General features: G+C 35.9%; 1 protein-coding gene across 1 annotated transcript; it reads left to right on the top strand.

The window, feature by feature from the left end:
* The first annotated feature begins 628 nt into the window (after positions 1–628).
* Positions 629–18007, top strand: Vps52 (vacuolar protein sorting 52). The gene is made up of 14 exons (XM_045750744.2): positions 629–1147; positions 1509–1662; positions 2050–2142; positions 3435–3610; positions 5488–5585; positions 5890–6043; positions 6233–6365; positions 7402–7590; positions 9589–9744; positions 10085–10239; positions 11401–11488; positions 13243–13446; positions 14777–14954; positions 17181–18007. The coding sequence occupies exons 1-14, from the start codon at positions 1110–1112 to the stop codon at positions 17444–17446; spliced, it is 2082 nt and encodes a 693-aa protein (XP_045606700.1). The 5' UTR covers positions 629–1109; the 3' UTR covers positions 17447–18007.
* The last annotated feature ends 1929 nt before the right edge of the window (positions 18008–19936 follow it).

Here is a 19936-nt window from a genome sequence, read left to right as displayed (position 1 = left end):
ACTGGGCGCAATTCCTTAACTGTAGCCTCTGTTTAACGCAACAGTAAAATGTGTACTTGGATGAATAAACGATTCTTCGCGGCGGGGATCGTATTCCAGGGACCTGCCCGAAACGCTACGCGTACTAGTGGCTGTACAAGAATGTAACAACTCTTGTATATATCTCAAAAAAAAAAAAAAGATAAACCACATCCCTAACCTAATCTTAACCATAAACTAACCTTAACCTAACCATGGATAGCCGGCTTGGTGCCTTCTTTAATAATTACTTACTAACCAATTTCGAGCGAAATTCGAACGCACATCATGCTTCTTACACACGATAATTCGGTTGTTATTCAATTGAGCTGTCTACAGACGTTTTTATTTATTTATTTATATACAAGAAGATACATAGGGGTTAAGAGAGTATATAGTAATGGTGATGATTTTACATTCTTGTAAAGCCACTACCACGCATAGCGTTTCGGGCAAGGAAACTGTCCGAAACTCATCAAGTTTTGAAGAAGGTACTTAACAATGCAACCAATTAACCCTTTATTTATACAAAATAAATAATTAATTAGCTGCACAATTCACAATCATTTATTTATGATGAACGTCCTAAGCGCCCAGCAGTAAATAAGGTGGTTCAATATGGCCGCCGGTGTAGAGGCAGTTTGACAGCCACCAGATGTTAGAGCTCTGTGGGTGTGACACGGCGGCGGCCTCACAACAGCTGATGGCTGTCAACAACAACAACACCGCCGGTCATATTCACTTTCGGTCATAATCATACTTTTGAATTTGATATTGCCATTTTAAAGTGAATTTAATGATTTAAGACGCATTAAGCATATGTATATATCTTAAGTTTAAATTCTTTTTTAATGGAACATGTTACCATAGTAACAATTTATCGTGATGATGGCCTTGTCAAGTCTAGAGCTTGACAAGGCCTAGAGCCAGACAAGAGTCTAGGCAAGGCCTAGGCAGGCCCAAGGTAAGGCCAAGGCAGGGCCAAGGCAGGGCCAAGGGACCAAGATGTGATGCCTATATAGCACAGGTTATTTTCTTAACAAATTTTATAAAGCGTGATCTGACTGATATCTAACTGGCCCAGCAGAGGGATGCTAGTCAAAATGGACAATATTCAACAATTGTACAGGTCAGTGATGTGTTTTTTATGTGTGTTTTTGTTGTTGAAAGTGGTGATTGTCCAGTTGCTAATTTTAGGTTTGGCCAGGTTAGGTAAGCTGGGAGACATAACCAATTTGTGGCTTTACAAGAATGTGTGCCAGTAGCTTTACAAGAATGTAAAAACATCAGTGCTATGTACTTTTTATGTACTATGAATAAAGTAACATGATGACTGAACATACAATTCAGTATGTTGATCAATATTCTAATATTTGTATATGTAAAAAGGTTCCGTTAATTATGAAAAGGTGCAAAATTTTATATTAAATCAACAATGATTTATGTTTCGCATAAATAATTTATTTATTTATTTATTTTTTTTATCCCAGAGAACCCGCCCTTACGATGTCGGGATCTGGTGGCAGTGAGGATGTTGATTCAAGCATTAAGGCTCAGTTGGAAGATGAGGTAATCCGTGAGGCCCTCACTTCAGGGACAGACCTCAGACAGTACTCACAGTCTGTTGAGAAGGAACTCCGACAGGTAAACAACAGGAAAATGTTTGTGCAATCACAAAGAAAGCCTTTGACAAAAAGGTAACTTTGTTTTTAATGATTATTGCTGAATAGTAATGCTTGTAAATTATTGGTGATATATTGCAAACTCAGCAGTGAATATAACTGTGCCTAATGTATATACTGTACTGTACTTTAAACTACTTGTATTAAAATTTGTATAGTTTTTAAGAATACAGTATTATAGGTACAAAATACAGTACTGTATGATTATTATACAGTGGAGTACTGTAATTATACTATAAGTAAATACAATTATTGCATGAATTTAAGTAATGTAGGCTGTCTGCTTATTTTAACAGTGAATTGTTTTAAATAATAATTGGATCAGTAAAATTAAATCCTTGTTTTCCAGCTTGAAAATTTGAGCATACAGGATTATATCAACAAGGCCCAGAATATAGCTACACTTCACCACCAAATTACAGAGTGTGATTCAATTCTTGAAGTAAGTACCAGATACTTTAAAAAAAATTCAAGTGTCTTTAACAAGGTTGTATACAGCACTAAATTACTTACTGCATATCTGTAGGAACAAAAAGTAACTATAGTATATACATGATTCAAATATGCTACAGTATCTGTAGCATATTTGTAATGTTTCTTTCTATGATTAAAAATATATTTTCTAATAAAACCCTATTAATATTTATCTTTTTATACAACCAGCAAAACGGCACCATGTTAACGATTTGAAACCAATCACCAATATACTGTGTCTTTACAGTTTCCATGTTTCTTAGTCTTGGCAATACATAATCACATTTTGTGTGAAAATTATTATATTGTATTCACTTCCTCATTCCACATGAGTTAACTGTATAGTAGACCTCTCAGATCAACCCACTCGGCTGCTCACTTAGACCTATGTCCCACTCTCATAAGGGCATAGGAAAGTACTAACCAGCGACAGTAATTCAAGTTTCACTCATTTTTGTGAAGATAATATGCATTTGTCATTATTATTTGAATGCATTTTCATTGTACTGTACTCTTTTATGAGAAGCTATATCTACTGGAGCATTATGGTGCTGGATGGATGTGATGCTACAGTATATAGTATGGAAAGTATGATGACATGATGTGTGTGTCATTTTGAGTGTGTTTTACCTGCATTACTTTCCTATTTCTTCCAAGTTGATATCTTCCCATCCCATGGAATTGGAGTGCATTAATAATGATTTTTAATACCTGTATTTATTTAACTTGTAGGATGTTAATGCTGTACTCTGCCTCAGAGAAAGGACTAACAAAAAAAATATTTTGGTAGCAAGCACTCTTCTTGGCTCATTATATCCAGCTATCAAGAGTCTTATTTAATCTAATTTACTATACTGGTTGTTGAAATCTCATAATTGCTATTTCTCCAGCCTAGTGTTTTGGCTGAAATGCAGTGTGTATTAGTGGCTTTAAGCATAGTACATATATACTAGCTCAATCTAGAAAGCCAACATTCTGTTTGTAACTCATTTTGTATGTACTTTTACCTGAATAAAAATTATTATTATTATTATTACAATATTATTATTACTGTATAGTGATATTCTTCTTCTGCCTGTATAGCTAATATATAATAATGGGTTTTAATCAGTATACTCTATAATGGCAACTTGCCAACTTTTGTAATTCACTTTCACTTATGGCAATGCCTGCAATTTCTTAATTTTCTTTTGACATGTCATTTTGTGTCTATTTTTTGTTGTTTTAGAGAAAATGCAATTAATGTGTTTTTCTGTTTAGAATATGCAGGGTATGCTGGAAGGATTCCTGACTCATTTATCTACAATTAGTCAGGAAATACAATCTCTTCAAGAACAATCAGCCACAATCAATATCCAGTTGACTAACAGAAAGCAAGTTCATGCAGAGATGTCAGCATTCATTGATCAACTTATGGTCCCTGAAGTTATGATACAGTAAGAAATTAACCTCTTTCACGTTGAAAATGTATACTGCCCGGAAGATAGGAATCAATGTTGATATAAATGACATCCAATACTGATATTTTATGAAGATCAAGGAAAGATCCTTTCCTTCACCTTCATAAGATGAAAGAAAGATACATTTAATATTATAGATTAATAATAATAAAGCATACACTTACTCAAGAAAACAGGTAACATAAGCAGTTAAAAGTTGAAGTTACTGTATATGGAGAGTTATTGCCACCATTGTATCAGTACTAAGCTCCTAGCAACAGCCTCATTATCTGAATAGTAACTGTCTCAAGTTTTTTTTATTACAAACAATTTTTTATATTCCATAAATTGTTGTTAAAAAATTAATATAATTTTTATCTTGTACATAGATATTAGCTAAAGGGTGATCTTAAAATGTGAAGATTATTCATTAATTTCTGTGAGGATTTACTAATTATTAATAAGTTTAATAATTTGGTTTGTCAGGGAAAGCAGCCAGTGTATGTATATATGTTAGGTGTGTATCGAGGTCTCCCCCAAGGTTGACTAACAACAGCTGACTAACTCCCAGTTACCTATTTACTGCTAGGTGAACAGAGGCATTAGGTGACAGGAAACATGCCCAACCATTTCTGTCCCACCCAAGATTTGAATCCGGGTTGCCCAATTTTGAGTAGGGAACGTACCCAACTGTACTACAAAGATCTTATATGATTCCTTTCCTATAATGATGTACCCATTCTCAATTGACACATTGTTTTTCATAAAAATTGGCACAAATAATTTCCTTATGAATGAAATCCTAATCAGTATGTTGTAAAATGAACTTTGGACTTAGGTGAATTCAGATACTATACTGTAATGGGAAATTTGCACAATATGAAGTAAGCAAATCTCCCATGTGTAAGTACTGCTGCCCAGACCATTATGCAAACAGGTAGGCATGCAATGCACAGAGGAAGTGTTTTGGCAAATCACACACCTAACCCCAAGCAGATTAGACTTGTAAGGAAAGGCCTATGAAATCCCAGATAAGAATCATTTACATGACCCAAGTGCAGCTAGATCAGTTTACCTCCACTTGGAGCCACAAGCTCCTTATTTAAGTGGCTGTTTTTGGATCAGGAAGCATTTGCATTGGTTGTACTGTGTGTATGGGATTAGTGAGAGATGAATCGGTGATTCTTTCAGTTCAGATGACATATCGTTTCTGGCAAAGTTAAAGAATTGTGTGCATCATGTTTTCCTTCTGGTTCCTGGTTTTAGTCTAGCATTGTCCAACCTGACAACATTCCCTGTGATTCAGCTCTGATATAGGATCTGCTCCAGGAAGTATATCTTGAGGTTATCTTGATTTCGGAGCTTAGTGTCCCTACGACCTGGTCCCCGACCAGGCCTCCTCGTTGTTACACATCCCCAGGAAGCAGCCCGTAGCAGCTGTCTAACTCCCAGGTACCTATTTACTGCTAGGTGAACAGGAGCATCAGGGTGAAAGAAACTCTGCCCATTTGTTTCCGCCTCCAAAGGGGATCGAACCCGGAACCTTAGGACTACGAATCCCGAGCGCTGCCAACTCAGCTGTCAGGCCCCTGTAAGTACATAGAATTATTGTGGCTGTTGCTCTACACATTTAAAGGTTTCGTGGCTGATGTACCTCCATCGGTATGGGAATCAGGTGGCTGGCCTATTAACTTTCTACACAATTTTTCATTACATCAATAAGAAATGGCATGGTGATCTCTCCAATGATTTTGTTGTGGCAGTGTTCGTCTTTCTTGTCTTGGCTATTTCTTGAGTGCCACCTTGTGTTGAGGAAATTTTAATTTAAAAGTTGTGAAAAATGCCATTCAGTATTATTGTTTCTCTTCCATCAGCCATATTCTCAACACCTCTGTGACAGATGAGCTCTTCATGCAACAACTTAAGGCACTGAATGAAAAAAGCAAATTTATCAAGGAACAAAATTTTAGAGGTATGTGTGCAGTTTCTATTAATTAAGTAGTGTGATCTATCTAATTTTGTTTTTTGTTCAGCCATTACCAGCAGTACAAGTAAAGAGTAGCCAAATGAAGATAATCTCCCAATGCCTTATGATCTTGGAACATTTCTATAGCTGTATACAATCATATGTTTTATGCTGGTCTTGCAGCCCTCACCTTTTGTCTTTTTGCTTATGTTACTGTATGTTACTGTGTATGAAAAAGCCTTTCCACTTGTTTTATGTAAAAATATACAAATTTGATTTTATAAGATTTACCGAAGTACTGTTTCTTCAGATGCCCACTCTTGCCAAGATGTTCAAGATATTGTAGACAAACTCACAGTGAAAGCTGTCAGTAAGATTCGAGAATATTTACTCCAAAAGGTGTACCAGTTTCGGAAACCTCTCTCTAACTATCAAATACCACAAAATGCAATGATCAAGCACAAGTAAGAACTTTGTGATATTGAGCATATCTTTGTTTCACTCACATATTTAGTTGTACAGTATTTTAATAACTTACAGTATTGCCCACATTTTTTCTAGATTCTTACTATCTTAGTTTTGTGAAGATATTGAAGTACTATTTTGTTTTATTATAAAAGAGATCTGTACTGTAACTATAATATTTTATACAGGTTTTTCTTTGAATTCCTGCTCCTACATGCAAGAACAATAGCTGCAGAAATTCATGATGAGTATGTTGAAACGATGAGCAAGGTCTATAGCTCTTACTTCCAATCATATACAAAACAGCTGTGGAAGCTACAGGTTTGTGTCTAGTCATTAACATAACATAAATAATTTTAAAGTCAGATAATACAGGACAATAAAAATAGAGTACAATTTGCATGTTGTGCCCCATCTCCACTACATCTCCATCTGTACTCTATCTTCTTCCATGACTGGTAACTGTTGAATCAATGAGTATATATTTTGTTTTAATTTTGTATGTTAAATCTTTTGCTGACTATTGTAACAATGCGACCTTGAAAATCGGACCTCGATATTGCTCCAACCCCAGAAATCTGTAAAGATTTTGCTATTGGAAAAATACATGAAGTCCGCAAAAGGTTTCTAGCTTTCATGTATTTTCTATGTGTATGACCATGCCATGAAAGCATTTAAAGTTCACACACTGGCCACATTTTCTCACATGCTCACTATGTTTGCCCAATTTCATGGCCTGCCTTTCCTCCCATATTTAGGGTCACTCGTGCATGGTTTATCCACCATTATTGTAATTCATTCTTTCCACATAACCATAACACCATAGAATGTTTGTTTTTTTAATTACTATGTATAATATGGAGATTGTAGCTAACATTACTATATTGGCAAAATGTGGGAGAGGCTGAAGTGTGGTGAATAAATTGTAGACGAACTGAGAGAAGATATAGTTGATATTGGCAATATCAACTATATTGTGATTGAAGGCACTGAGGCATGTAATTATAATATTATTATTAAAGTTTAAGCAAATCTAAATACTTTATATATGTGCAGTAAAGTAAATTTATTTCAGAACTTAAACCACTCAATTGCTTCCTTTGGCAATATCAAACTCTTCCAAGGACATGTCAAAAGGCTTCCTTAATGTGATGCTTTCATCCCCAAGGCCGAGGGGGCTGTGTTCAGTGAGAAGATCTAGTTCAAGTAGCATCTGAGAGAGTCCTTAGCTCAGAAATTGGGCATTGAACATTTGGATCAATGTTAGTCCTTGTACACATGCAGAATTTTAATCCATATTTTGGTTACTGTATTGATAATTAATCTTGTCAAACTTACAATTTCAAATGATTTACAGTATGAGGAAGGTGTGACACGTGATGACCTTATGGGTGTAGAAGATTCAAGAGCCAACAGCTTCTTCACGAAGAGTCTCAAGAGTCGAGGAACTGTGTTCACACTGGGCACCAGAGACTCTGTGCTCTCTCCTGCTGGCCTTATTCAGGATATAATTGTGCCTCACACTGCCAGCAAAAATGAAGCCAAGGTTGGAATAATTTTTTTAATAAAGTGAAAAAGTCAGTTTTCAGGACTGTCAGTATGGCAGTGTAAATATTAATGCATGACCACTCTAATGGGTCATGTTTTTATCACAATACAAATGTCAGACTTTCTTCTCTTAACATTTCTTTTAATTTACTATAACAAAGTTGCTACACAGTGGATGGAGACCTCACCTTCAAAAAGATATAGCTGCACTGAAAAAAGCAGCCCATCCTCCTGTTTTGATAACACTGTACTTATAGTAATGATGAGGATCATAGTATATATACCGACGTACAGTACAACGAAATTAGAAAGTAGAAATCAGCACTATTGAGTTGGACAAACTGGAAAACTATTTTCTACTTATGTTGAAAAAATACTAACCTAACCCTAACCTTCTAGGCCTAATATAGTACATATGTGCGCTACACTAGGCCTAGGAATATTTAAGTGTGTTTTTAGCTTCATTTTTTGTGTCTCTATAAAGTGAATACTGGTACTGTAGTACAGTACAAAGTTCTACTATCTAATTGCTTAGAATGGTAATCTTTGTACTATGGTGCATATAGTTACAAAAACTGCTATCTAAACAGGAGAATAGGTTTGAAAAAAAGGTTTTAGCACACAGCGATAAAATTTACTAAGAACTAACAACCTTTATACACTACCAGTAAAGGTTCTTCATCTCAAGACGAACAACTCTGCAAAAAAGACACGACAGGGCTGATCTTGTCAAAACCTTTAAAATGCCAAGCAAATTGAATACATTGGTTTAGGCCATTTCTATCAAAAACTCTCACGGGGCAACATCTTCAAGAGCAAGAAACTGCAGTGTTGGACAGACAGTACAATAGTTGTTTAATGAATAGGGTAACAAACTTACGAAGTTGCAAATCTGTTGGTTATCAATACCAAGACAATACTTTAGTTCAAAGCACAACTGGGAAAAATCTTCAAGAATAATTGGGAGATTTTTGACAAGCCACCTACTTCCTGTGACCACTAGAAATGGTGGCTCACATGTAATTCAGGTTCCAAAAGAAAAAACATCAATAATAAATCAGCATAAGTTGAGACAGCAACTTTTTGTGTATTTCTTGAGTGTGTTATCGTGGCAATAGCTGTATAAGATCCAGTACAGGTTTGTGGCAGGAGGAAAATGATGGAAACTTAGATGTGAGGTCAGGAGAACTGATGAGAGAAGCAGCTTAACTCTGTATTGTCTCAGGAATTTTGTTGGAGAGAATGCTACCTCTAATTTGAAAGCAATAATCTAGACAAGAGTGAATGAGACTGTAATAGAGCTGGAACAACAAAGAACTGAAGTATCTTGGTAACATGGAAAGAATGCCTAATATTTAGAGTTGGAAGAAGTGTGTCAAAGAGGTTGGCTTTGTCGGAGGAAGAGGTAACTAGAGTTATGAGAATGAAATGACAAAAAGAAGATCGATTGAAGTTATATGAGAGTTTTAGTGAGTGACCATAGAGCTCTATTAAGATGATGGCTTGTCACTTTTTGTAACACAGCACTGCTATGTCTGAGCACAGTACATCAGCCCTCTATGCAGAAAACAAAAATTCTCTAGAAAGGTAGAATACTGTATGCCTAGAAAAAAAAATTCTACTTGTGTTGGTTTGAGATAGCAAGGATGGAAGTGCACTGACAAATGATGACTAATGGTATATTTTAACCCTTATAATGTGGTTATTATCTTATTACATTACCCTGGGGATCAACATATCATCATATGTTGAGTTTAGACATTATTGTCTGGTTTTTATACATATGATGTAAATATGAGGGGTATTTACTTGTCATTATAGGGTAACCTATAGTTATCCTGAAATATAGAGAGAAGTAATCTGGCATTAGTGTTGAAGGTACATCTTTATGTTCCTTTCATTCTTTTGTTTTGGAATTAAATATACTGTACACTGTATCGTAAGATAGTAAATAAATGTTTAAGTATTTATTATGCAATTTTGATGTTTTCCACAGTATGCATTTGAAGTGCTATTTAGAAGTCAGCAGTATGCACTGATGGACAATGGCTGCCGGGAATACATATTTCTCACAGAGTTCTTCATGGTCCGAGATAGTGATGCTTTAAAGCTCTTCATGACTGTGATGGGCAAAACACTCCAACATGTTCAGGTTTGGTTCATAGTGTTGCTAAGTAGGTTTTCAGAATACATAAAGTGCAGCATTCCTTAATACTGTGAATTTTTTTGTACGGAATGCATGTTAAATAAAGCATAAATACAATTACAAATAAGAGGACACAAAAAAAAAGTTCACTTCCTAGAGGAAGTGAACATTTACATTACAAATTTTTGCCATTTTTAGCCATTTTTTGCCGGAAGCCATTTTTACATTACAAATAATGTCTTTAGAAAGGTAGTTAACTATGTAAAGCATGATTTATACTGTAATAGTACTGTATATAAACTTTTAATTTTGTGATCTTTATGTAAGATTAATTTTCATTTGACAGAAAGAGGTGTGTGGTGTAGTTATGGGTTGCTATGACTCAATAGCACTTTACTTGTGTGCACACCTTATTCATCAGTATCGACTCTTGTGCCACAAAAGGGCAGTTCCTGCTTTAGACAATCATTGGGAACAGTTACTTCACATGATATGGCCCAGGTAAGCAGTACTGTACAGGTATTATAGAATTTTATGTACAGTACTGTATCTGTTCAAGTTTTATGCAAGTTAATGTAAACATTTTTACTGAGGAAAATATTAATACAATTTGTCAGTACTTACTAAACAGTGACTTTATGCCTCACCTAATAATTTTTTTGTACCTGATGCATATTATTTTTAATTTCTGAATGTTCAAGTTTGTTCTATCTGCCCTAAAGGTTGTGGTAGAAGTGGTTGCAAAGACTTGTTTCAGTATATTCCACTTGTTGACCATCAGTGATGCAGGTCTATAGTTTCAACTTGAAAAAGTTTTTCTTGACCCTTTTTGTAATTGAAACTATGCTCATTATATGTCTGCTAGGTTATCCATTTGCAAGAATGTTTGAAAAATAAGTTGTAGTCCACATTTCCTTGGAACCCAAGGAGAGACTCCATCTTGCCTGACTGACTGGTTTCTGCCTAAATCTTTGTGCAGTTTTTTTGTCATCTATAGACGTACTGTATGTAGGTGTTCTAAAATTTGTATTGAGTCTAGTTCCCTGAAAACTTAATTTTGAATGAACACATTTTGGAACTGTTCACTTAGGATTTCATACATTTCCTTCTGTCTGTGAATATGTATCCCAATCTTAATCTCTAGATTTTATCATTTACTTACAAATTGCTACATATGAATTTATGTAATAGGCTGGGTTCAGTGATACATTTGTTGGTATCCTCTTTTACATTTTTCTTTCTGTTTCTTGTCTTTCTGTCTTGTAGTCATTTCATGCTTTTGTATTGTTGGTATGTTTATGGGTGAGGCCTCTTCCTGTGGCCCCTCACAATTTATGTTAAGACAATCATTTTCCAGTTCATCTTTGGTTTGGAATGAATTTTTAAACACCACTGTCATATATCTCTCAAAATATTTCATACATTTCATTGTACTTGTTTAACTGACTTTTCCAATTAGTTCCAGTGAAGAGTTTGTTAAATTACCCTATAGTGACGTATTTTATAGTTCCCTGGAGCACCACTATGGTGTCGGGAGATAATCCACCACTTCATCCAAGTCTTACTGTGTGTGATGGTATCTTAAATAAAAACTAAAAACAAAAAACGAGATAACGTGTAAGTGTCACTTGCTTCTTTGTAATAAGTATCTATTATATTCAGGTTTGAATACGTGGTGAAGATGAACATACAGAGCATTCAGGAATGTGATCCATCCAAAATGACAGCACTGGACATGCGGCCCCATTATGTAAGTCAACTACAGCGGATTTTTGTTGTCTTTGAGCCAGCTATGTGTCGAGTCAATTTACCATACCAGCTCCAGTAGTGGATACTGTATAGTTTAAAATACTAAAACTCTTGCCTATCTGTGCTTTGCATGAATATTTCACATGCCACATGTTGACCACATTTTAAACCTCGCACCTGAGGGGCCACTCATCTTAGCCACTCATGTTCAAACTTATTGTAAATAAAGGTAACGTACTATCCCTACCATTACAAGCATTGTGCAATATTCACTAATACTGTACTGCCATAATCGTACCCATATTATTTATTGTTTCTGATATAGGCCACTAAATTGCTTCTGAAAGCAAAGAAGTACATTAGGACCAGTCAGGAAAATGATAGGGTGGAATACAGTATAAGAACCTTCAAATCCACGGATGCCACCACATTGCTCCTTCTTTTCAAACCACTTGTGCATCCCAGCCTTGAATACTTCTTGATACTCACCTCCACTTTCAAGACAGAAAAGATTTCTGAAATAAAAGAATACAGAAAATATACACTGCATGCATACACACACTAAAGCAACTAAATTACTGGGACCATCTAAAAATGCTAAAGATGTGCTTTCTGGAATAGAGACGAGAGGTATCATACAATATATAAAGTCTATGGAAAATACTCGGAGGTTAGATTCTTAATTTGTTAGATGATATAGCAACTTACTAGAGTGAAAGATTTGGTAGGAAGTGCAGAATATAACCAGTGAAGAGTAGAGGTTCCAAAGACACAATTAGAATACACTGTATGAACATCAGAGGTCCATGACCCTTTTAAACTTCCAAGTACTGTATACAGAATAACAAAAGTACATGTTTTCAAGTGACAATTGGAAAAGTTTCTGCAGGAAGTACCACATCAACAGGTTTGTTTCTAAATGTGAGCCTGTGGGCTGCTGCAAGCAATAGCATGACTAAAGAAGTTATCGCCAGACATGCCTAGCCACTGGCTGAACTTGGGGAGGAGAATTACTTTCAAACTGGATACAGGTAAACTACAGGTAACCCCAGAACAGGTTGAAGCTTAGTCAGGCAGGTCATAATGATGCTAAGAGGACATTGAAGAGTACTCAGTCTAGCCCAAAATGACTGTTAGAAAGCTTCAAAATACCTTACAGCTGTGAAACCCTAATTGTCACCTAGAACTGCCAATTTATATATTGTATTGATAATTGAACTAACCATCCTCAAAATATTTTCTTCTTGTTGGCTGATTAATCCAATTATTTCTTATTCTGACAGCTGTTATCACATAAAACATATGCAATCACCACAGCCACATTAACCTTCTATACCAGGCATGTCAAACACATGGCCTTTTGCAAGCACACCTGCGGCCCACACAAATGATACTGTAATTAGGTATATAATATAATAAAAAAATATTCTGCAATACTTTGTATTAAATGACTTCAATTAGTTATGGTGTGTGGCCCTTCTGATAACAAATGTGACCGATATGGCCCTCAGGAGACCCTTAGTTTGACATGCCTGCTCTATACCACATACATAATCACATGCTGGTAATGTAAGGTCTTCTTCCATAAATGCATTCTACATGGTCATATCCTCTCTGTAAGCTGTACAAGCATTTTTCTCCAGTGACTTCCTCATTCAATATAAATTTTCTGCATCTTCATTCCCATTTATCTTGATTCCAACAATAATTAGTATATGAACCATATTTGAATAGTATTTAATAATTGTTTCTTAGATCACCCGACGGTATGCAGAATTCAGTGGTGCAGTGATGGTTCTACATGAGAAGTTCCCACTAGAGGGTGTCGATAGCCTTATGTTACAACTTCAGGATGAAGTGGAGAAAGTTATACTCAAAATGGCTGCTGTCTTTCACAACCGAAAAGATCAGCTTATTTTCCTCATCAATAATTATGACATGATGCTATCTGTACTGTCTGTAAGTTAAAAGCTATATACGGTATGTAAATACAAATAAAATACTGTATAGGAATACAAATTTAAAAGTAACTACTATTCTTAAAGTACTAATTAATCATAGATGCACACAGTTTGTGTGTGTATGTGTGTGTGTAATTACCTAAGTGTTGTTACAGGATGAGACCTACGCTCCTGGTGTCACGTCTTCCTAGCACTGTCATAAAACACTTTGAAATTACCGACGGTTTTGGCCTCCACCACCACCTCGCCTAAATTGTTCCAACCGTCTACCACTCTTTGTGAAAGTGAATTTTCTTATATTTCTTCGGTAGCTTTGTTTAGTTGTTTAAATCTATGACCTCTTGTTCTTGAAGTTCCAGATCTCGGGAATTCTTCCCTATCAATTTTGTCGATTCCTGTTACTATTTTGTATGTAGTGATCGTATTGCCTCTTTTTCTTCTATCTTCTGGTTTTGGCATATTTAATGCCTCCAACCTCTTCACGTAGCTCTTGTCCTTTAGAGTTCCGGGAGCCATTTAATTGCATGTCTTTGCACCTTTTCCAGAGTGTTGATGTGCTTCTTAAGACATGGGCACCATACAACTGCTGCATATTTCAGCTTTGGTCTAACAAAAGTCGTGAACAATTTCTTTAGTATTTCGCCATCCATGTATTTAAAAGCAATTCTGAAGTTAGAAAGTGTAGCATAGGCTCCTCGCACAATGTTCTTTGTTGTCCTCAGGTGATAGTTTTCTATCTAGAACCATCCCTAGATCTCTTTCTTTATTGTCCTCAGGTGATAGTTTTCTATCTAGAACCATCCCTAGATCTCTTTCTTTATCAGAATTCTTTAAAGATTTCTCACTTAATTAATAGGTTGTGTGGGGTCTATGTTCTCCTATTCTACATTTCATAACATGACATTTGTTCACTAAATTCCATTTGCCAAGTATTGCTCCATACACTTTTCTAGGTCTTCTTGATAGGAATAACATTATGAATGTGTGTGTGTGTAATTACCTATGTGTGTGTGTATAATTACCTATACAGTATGTGTGTGTATGTATGTATGTACTGTACCATATTTATGTCATATATCCAGACTCTTCAACATAGCTGGTTTGTTTGTATTTTATAATGTCCAGAGACAGCATACATAGGATCAGCTAGTTGATTTACATTTGAAGAACCTTTTGGGGATACAGTACAGTATGTACATTTTGGAGTTCAAGTATTTTGGAAGTAAGCTTTTCAGCTTGGGTGTTAGCATCTGTCTGAATTTAGTACATTACAAGTTTTGTAGAATAAAAATTCTACACGTTTTAAAATAATGAATTTTGCATTGTAGGAGAAAACGCGCGAGGACAGCCGGGAATGTGAGCGTCTCAAGGAATTACTTGGTCAGCGTACTGGAGAGTATATAGAAGAGGTGCTTGCACCACACTTTGGTGGCATGCTGTCATTTGTGAGGGAAACGGACCATCTTATTGCAAACAACAATATTGAAGCCTTGAAAGATTATGAAAGTTAGTTTTATAATGCTTGTACAGTAGTATACAGTATACTATTTTTTAAGTACTGTTCTTAGATTTAAATTAATAATTGGATGAAAGTAAAATTTGTGAAAAATATATGGGAAATCTACAGATATGTAAATACCTGTACTGTATTTAGCAAAATGTTTGTAATTTTTTTATTTACATTTTCTAGTCATCAATGAATTTGCCAGTTACTATAATTTTGTTGGCTCAGAAATCTTCCTAGTTGTTTTCTGGAGGAAAGAACCCTGATTAGGGCCAAAGTTGATGTCAGTCATTTTTCAAGATAGACGGTTTTACCCTGTCCAGTACTTATGCAATACTTTATATGGCTTTACCATTATGAAGGTTTTCATAAAATCCTAATTACAGTATCCTCCTGCTTACTGAGGAGGGTATTGGAGTTTCAAGTTTAAATATTGCCCCGGTACATTTTATTTTATTCTATTTTATTTATATATGCAAGAGTTCTTACATTTTTGTATAGCCACTAGCATGCATAGTGCTTAGGGCAGGTCCTTGATCTTAATTTTCCCTGAAATACAACCCTCCAAATTGTTTAACAACATCAGTTGTTATGAACATGTGTTAGAGCAACAAAGTTATATTGATGGGCAAGTATGTAGCAAACGCCTTTTCTCTTTATTAGATCATACTTGTGTGGATCTAATGAGCTATTATAAAACAAATACAACTTTGCTGTTGCAGGCAATGAGTCACAATAACGTGGCTGAAGTATGTTGACCAATCCACACACTAGAAAATGAAGGGACGACGACATTTCAGTCCGTTCTGGACCATTCTCAAGTCGATTCTCGCAGTCGACTTGAGAATGGTCCAGGACGGACCGAAATGTCGTCGTCCCTTCATTTTCTAGTGTGTGGATTGGTTAACTTTGCTGTTGTTTGGTAGGTTAAAACTTTTAAAGGGCACTGAAATGTCTCTGGGCATCCATGCACTATACTGAGCAGTAGTAGTATATCCTAAATGCACTTGGACTTTGGATTTCTCCAGTCAGTAGCAATTTGTGTTTATGCCTACCAGGTGCATTTGCAAATCACAGCATAGTGAGTGCCTCAATGCTCACCATATTCCCAGAAATACTTCTTTGCCTCAGCTGACACCTTTCACATATCATATTAATCCTTAAAGTGCTTTGGCCACCAGTGAGTTTACAAACACTGTTCACTAATTACACACACAAATCACAATAGCGTGATGCATCAAATGAACATCAATTTTGACCATGTCGTGGCCTAGTCGATTAAAGCAGCGCCTGGGATCCTCTCAGACGTAGGTTCGAACCCTCATCACGGCCCTTGTGGATTTGTTCACTGTTCACCAATGTTTATTTTATTGTGGAAAATCATTGCCATATCCTGGAGCAGTCATCCTGGCACTGGTGGTTTCTTTTGTTTGCACACAAGTTTCTTGCACTACTTTCACAGTGTTGTCAACATTAGTTTAACTTGACTGGCTTCCTCCTCCTCTGCATTACTGTATTATTCAGACTTTGAGCAAAACAGGCACCGATCTTGTCTTTACCCTTCAAAATATTACAGGGCTGTCTTGAGAACTTTATATTCATAGTACAGTACTGTAGATGACTTATCAATGCCACCTAATAAACCTAACCACCTAACCTAATCCTAATCAGATCTAATTTGTGTTAAAAATTAATCGCTACATGTTACCTGTATTTTGAGATGTTATGGTGGCAGGATTTTGAGTATTTTGACTAATATATGAAGGAAAGTGTGGGGAGAACAGTCTTTAAAGGTCATAAATGCATCCAAACAATGCTGGGTCAGGCAAACATGTCAGGGTGGATAAGAGGATTAGAGGCATTCTTGTGGCCCTACTGATGATCAGCCAGACAAGCTACACCTCTCATCTCAGTGTGTGGAAGGTCTGAGTTGGAGAGAGAGAATGTGTGGTCTGTGAGAGTAACTTCAGAATATTTCTTCTGAAGTTCTGGTAGCGATATCATACCATCATACTCTTGCCATCATTCCACATTTTCGGATTTAACATTGACACTTCCAGATGGGTTAGACTTTTTCCAGCATTTTACTAAGTTTTCAAATGTTAATATCTAGTTAAATTCAATAATGAACATTAGTTTTAGAATTTCACCCAATCTGGATATTAAATGTAAAATAATAATTTATCAGTAACATGTAAAATGTAATACAGTATGTTATTTTATTTCAGAGAAAGTTGTGTTATTAGTTAGATCATTTTCAACCACCTGGAAAAGATCAGTTGAACGTCTCAACAATGAGGTGATGCAGTGCTTTACCAATTTCCGCACTGGGACAGTGGTTCTGCAGCGAGCTCTCGAGGCCCTCATCACGGCCCACCACACGTTTAATAGAATCCTGGCTCACCAAGCCTTTCAACATCTGAACATCAAGGGAGATATTGTAAATTCACATCATTTGATTGTAGAAGCCAAAAAATATAAGCCAACGTTTTAGATTATTAAGAATTAAAAATTATACCATGTAGAAATTTGTATGTTTTATCTTTCCATTACTTACTGATTAAGAATTAGGGAAGTTTAAGAAACTTGTTATTTTTGTTCAACAACACTGTAAACTTCCTAATTTTGTGTGTCCAACCACTTGGGCTGGATGGTAGTGTGACGGTCACGCTTCATGCAGGTCAGCGTTCAATTCCCAACCGTCCAAGTGGTTGGACACCGTCCCATTTTCCCATCCCATCCTAAATCCTTATCTTCATCTCTTCCGAGTGCTATACAGTCATAATGGCTTGACACTTTCCTCTGATAATTAACTCCCTTCTCTCCGTAAATATATTTGACAAATTTTCCTATGGCACTACAGTTATTACTGTATATAAACTATGCAAGGCTTATTGTTGATAAATAAAAATAAATATCATAAAATCTTGGTGAAACATTTTGGCTAGTTTGTGTTTTTGTTACCGTTTGTTTGTGTTTTGTTTTGCATTTGAGTTCAATGCAGCATTCCTGGTAACTAAGGTTCACATAAAAACATTAAATTTAGCAAATTTGATATGCCTTTTTTATAAAATTACCCCAAAACAGTTATTCATTTAAAAATTTAAACTTTGCTATACAGCGACACCTTGATTTAGTGAACTACTGTAAGTAGTACAAGACCCAATTTGTTGGAGTGAGAGATTTGTTGCAACCAGAGATGCATTCATGAATCATTGGTGTGATGCAATATATTTTTTACAAAAATATATACCACTGCTGCACGGTATATATAGTGCAACACTTATTTTTTTAAACATCATAGACATCATTCCTGGGTATGAGAGCCTCGGTACTGAGTGAGCAACCAAGGCTGGCACGTGAAGCATTAGCTAACAGCACCACTGTTCAGTTTGTGTCCACAGCATCACTTAAAAAGGAAGTTAAGGCAGGCATCTGTGAATCGACCAGAATGCGAGTTCGTCACTCCATTGCCTCAATATGATTTTCATTGATATTTCACACCATTGTAAACAAAAACAAAAAAATTGTGTTTTCATTGCAGTCTAAGTGGGGTGTAAGAATGTGAATGCCATTTCCATAGGCCAGAGTGTGGTCGGGTCGGCTGTAAAACCCTGGTTGGGCTCCGGTTTGGGGCCTCCAGGATCTCTCAGAGAACTCGGTTGAATTCTGAGTTGGTCAACTTTTGTACCACCCTGGCCGAATCATTTAAGGCAGGTGTCTGGGAATCGCCAGAACGCGAGTTTGTCACTCCATTGCCTCAAAATGATTTTCATTGATATATCATACCACTATGATTTCATTGCGACGAATATTAATGACAGCCAATTGTATCATTCCACTTGAAAAACTATGGTATAGCATTGGAAATATGGAGAAAATATTATATATTCAATACTGCAGTTACAATTTCATGCAAAATATACAGAGCTAGGCTGAACTTTTGACCACATGTTATGAGATTACCATACCCGTCACAATGGCTTATCAGTTCATAATTGTGCATGAAAATGTACATATATAAAGTGTGTATATAGTATAATAACACCAAATATAGAATGTTGTATTGTTTTCAGCAAATATAGACGTGGCCGAATCTTAGTGACAAATACAGTATATTAGAACATTGCGATGTTCCACACATTTTATTGTACTGTAATATATATACATTTCTCAAGAAACAGTATTGAATAATATTACTGCAAAAAACTAGACAACAAAAATAATCAGAAACATTGAAATAAATATGTAAAAATATATATTTGCTGTAACTCCTGCCTGACAGCTGGCTCTAGACATCCTCCATGGGATGCATGCTTGATGAACGATGAAATGGATTGTGGTGTCTTTGCGAGACTTCCAGGCTTCACTGCCCCCCCCCCCCTACAAAAAAAAATCACATACAATTTTTGTATTATTTTCCTGATAATCAGGGAATGCATTTTAACAATACAGTATTAGAATTAAAAAAAAAATATAATTAATTTTATGCACACCTGGGTATTGCATGGTATTAACAGAGTTGCAGCCCAGGGGTTAATGCTGTTGCTTGTGTGACTGGGTCACTGAGGTTTGGGGGAGGGATATGGATTGAAGGAGGAATGGATGGTATGAGGAAGAGTGTAAAGGAATATGCAGTAAAGGTTCACTTGTGCAGGTACAGTATTATATATTTTTGGTAATAGGCAACTTGATATTATTAGGATAATTTGAAATATTTTCTTGTTTTAAGATACCCCAGGGCCAAGAGAGCACTGCAGGAGCCAACTCCAAAAACAAAAGAACACTGATGTATAGAAAATAACTGACAGAGTATACAGAATGGGATAAAGTTCAACTGTAAAATGCTCATTTACTGGGAAAAGGCAGCACACAATCACTTCTAAAGTCATTTTTAACTGTTGTTTGGATCATTGAAGCACTTAATCCCCTGCATTTCATGGTAACCATCTGAGTATGTAGCTGCACAATTAGGGTTAACACA

This window comes from Procambarus clarkii, chromosome 52 (assembly GCF_040958095.1).
Source record: "Procambarus clarkii isolate CNS0578487 chromosome 52, FALCON_Pclarkii_2.0, whole genome shotgun sequence".
NCBI classification, from domain to species: domain Eukaryota; kingdom Metazoa; phylum Arthropoda; class Malacostraca; order Decapoda; family Cambaridae; genus Procambarus; species Procambarus clarkii.
This window is presented reverse-complemented; position numbering and strand designations above follow the sequence as displayed.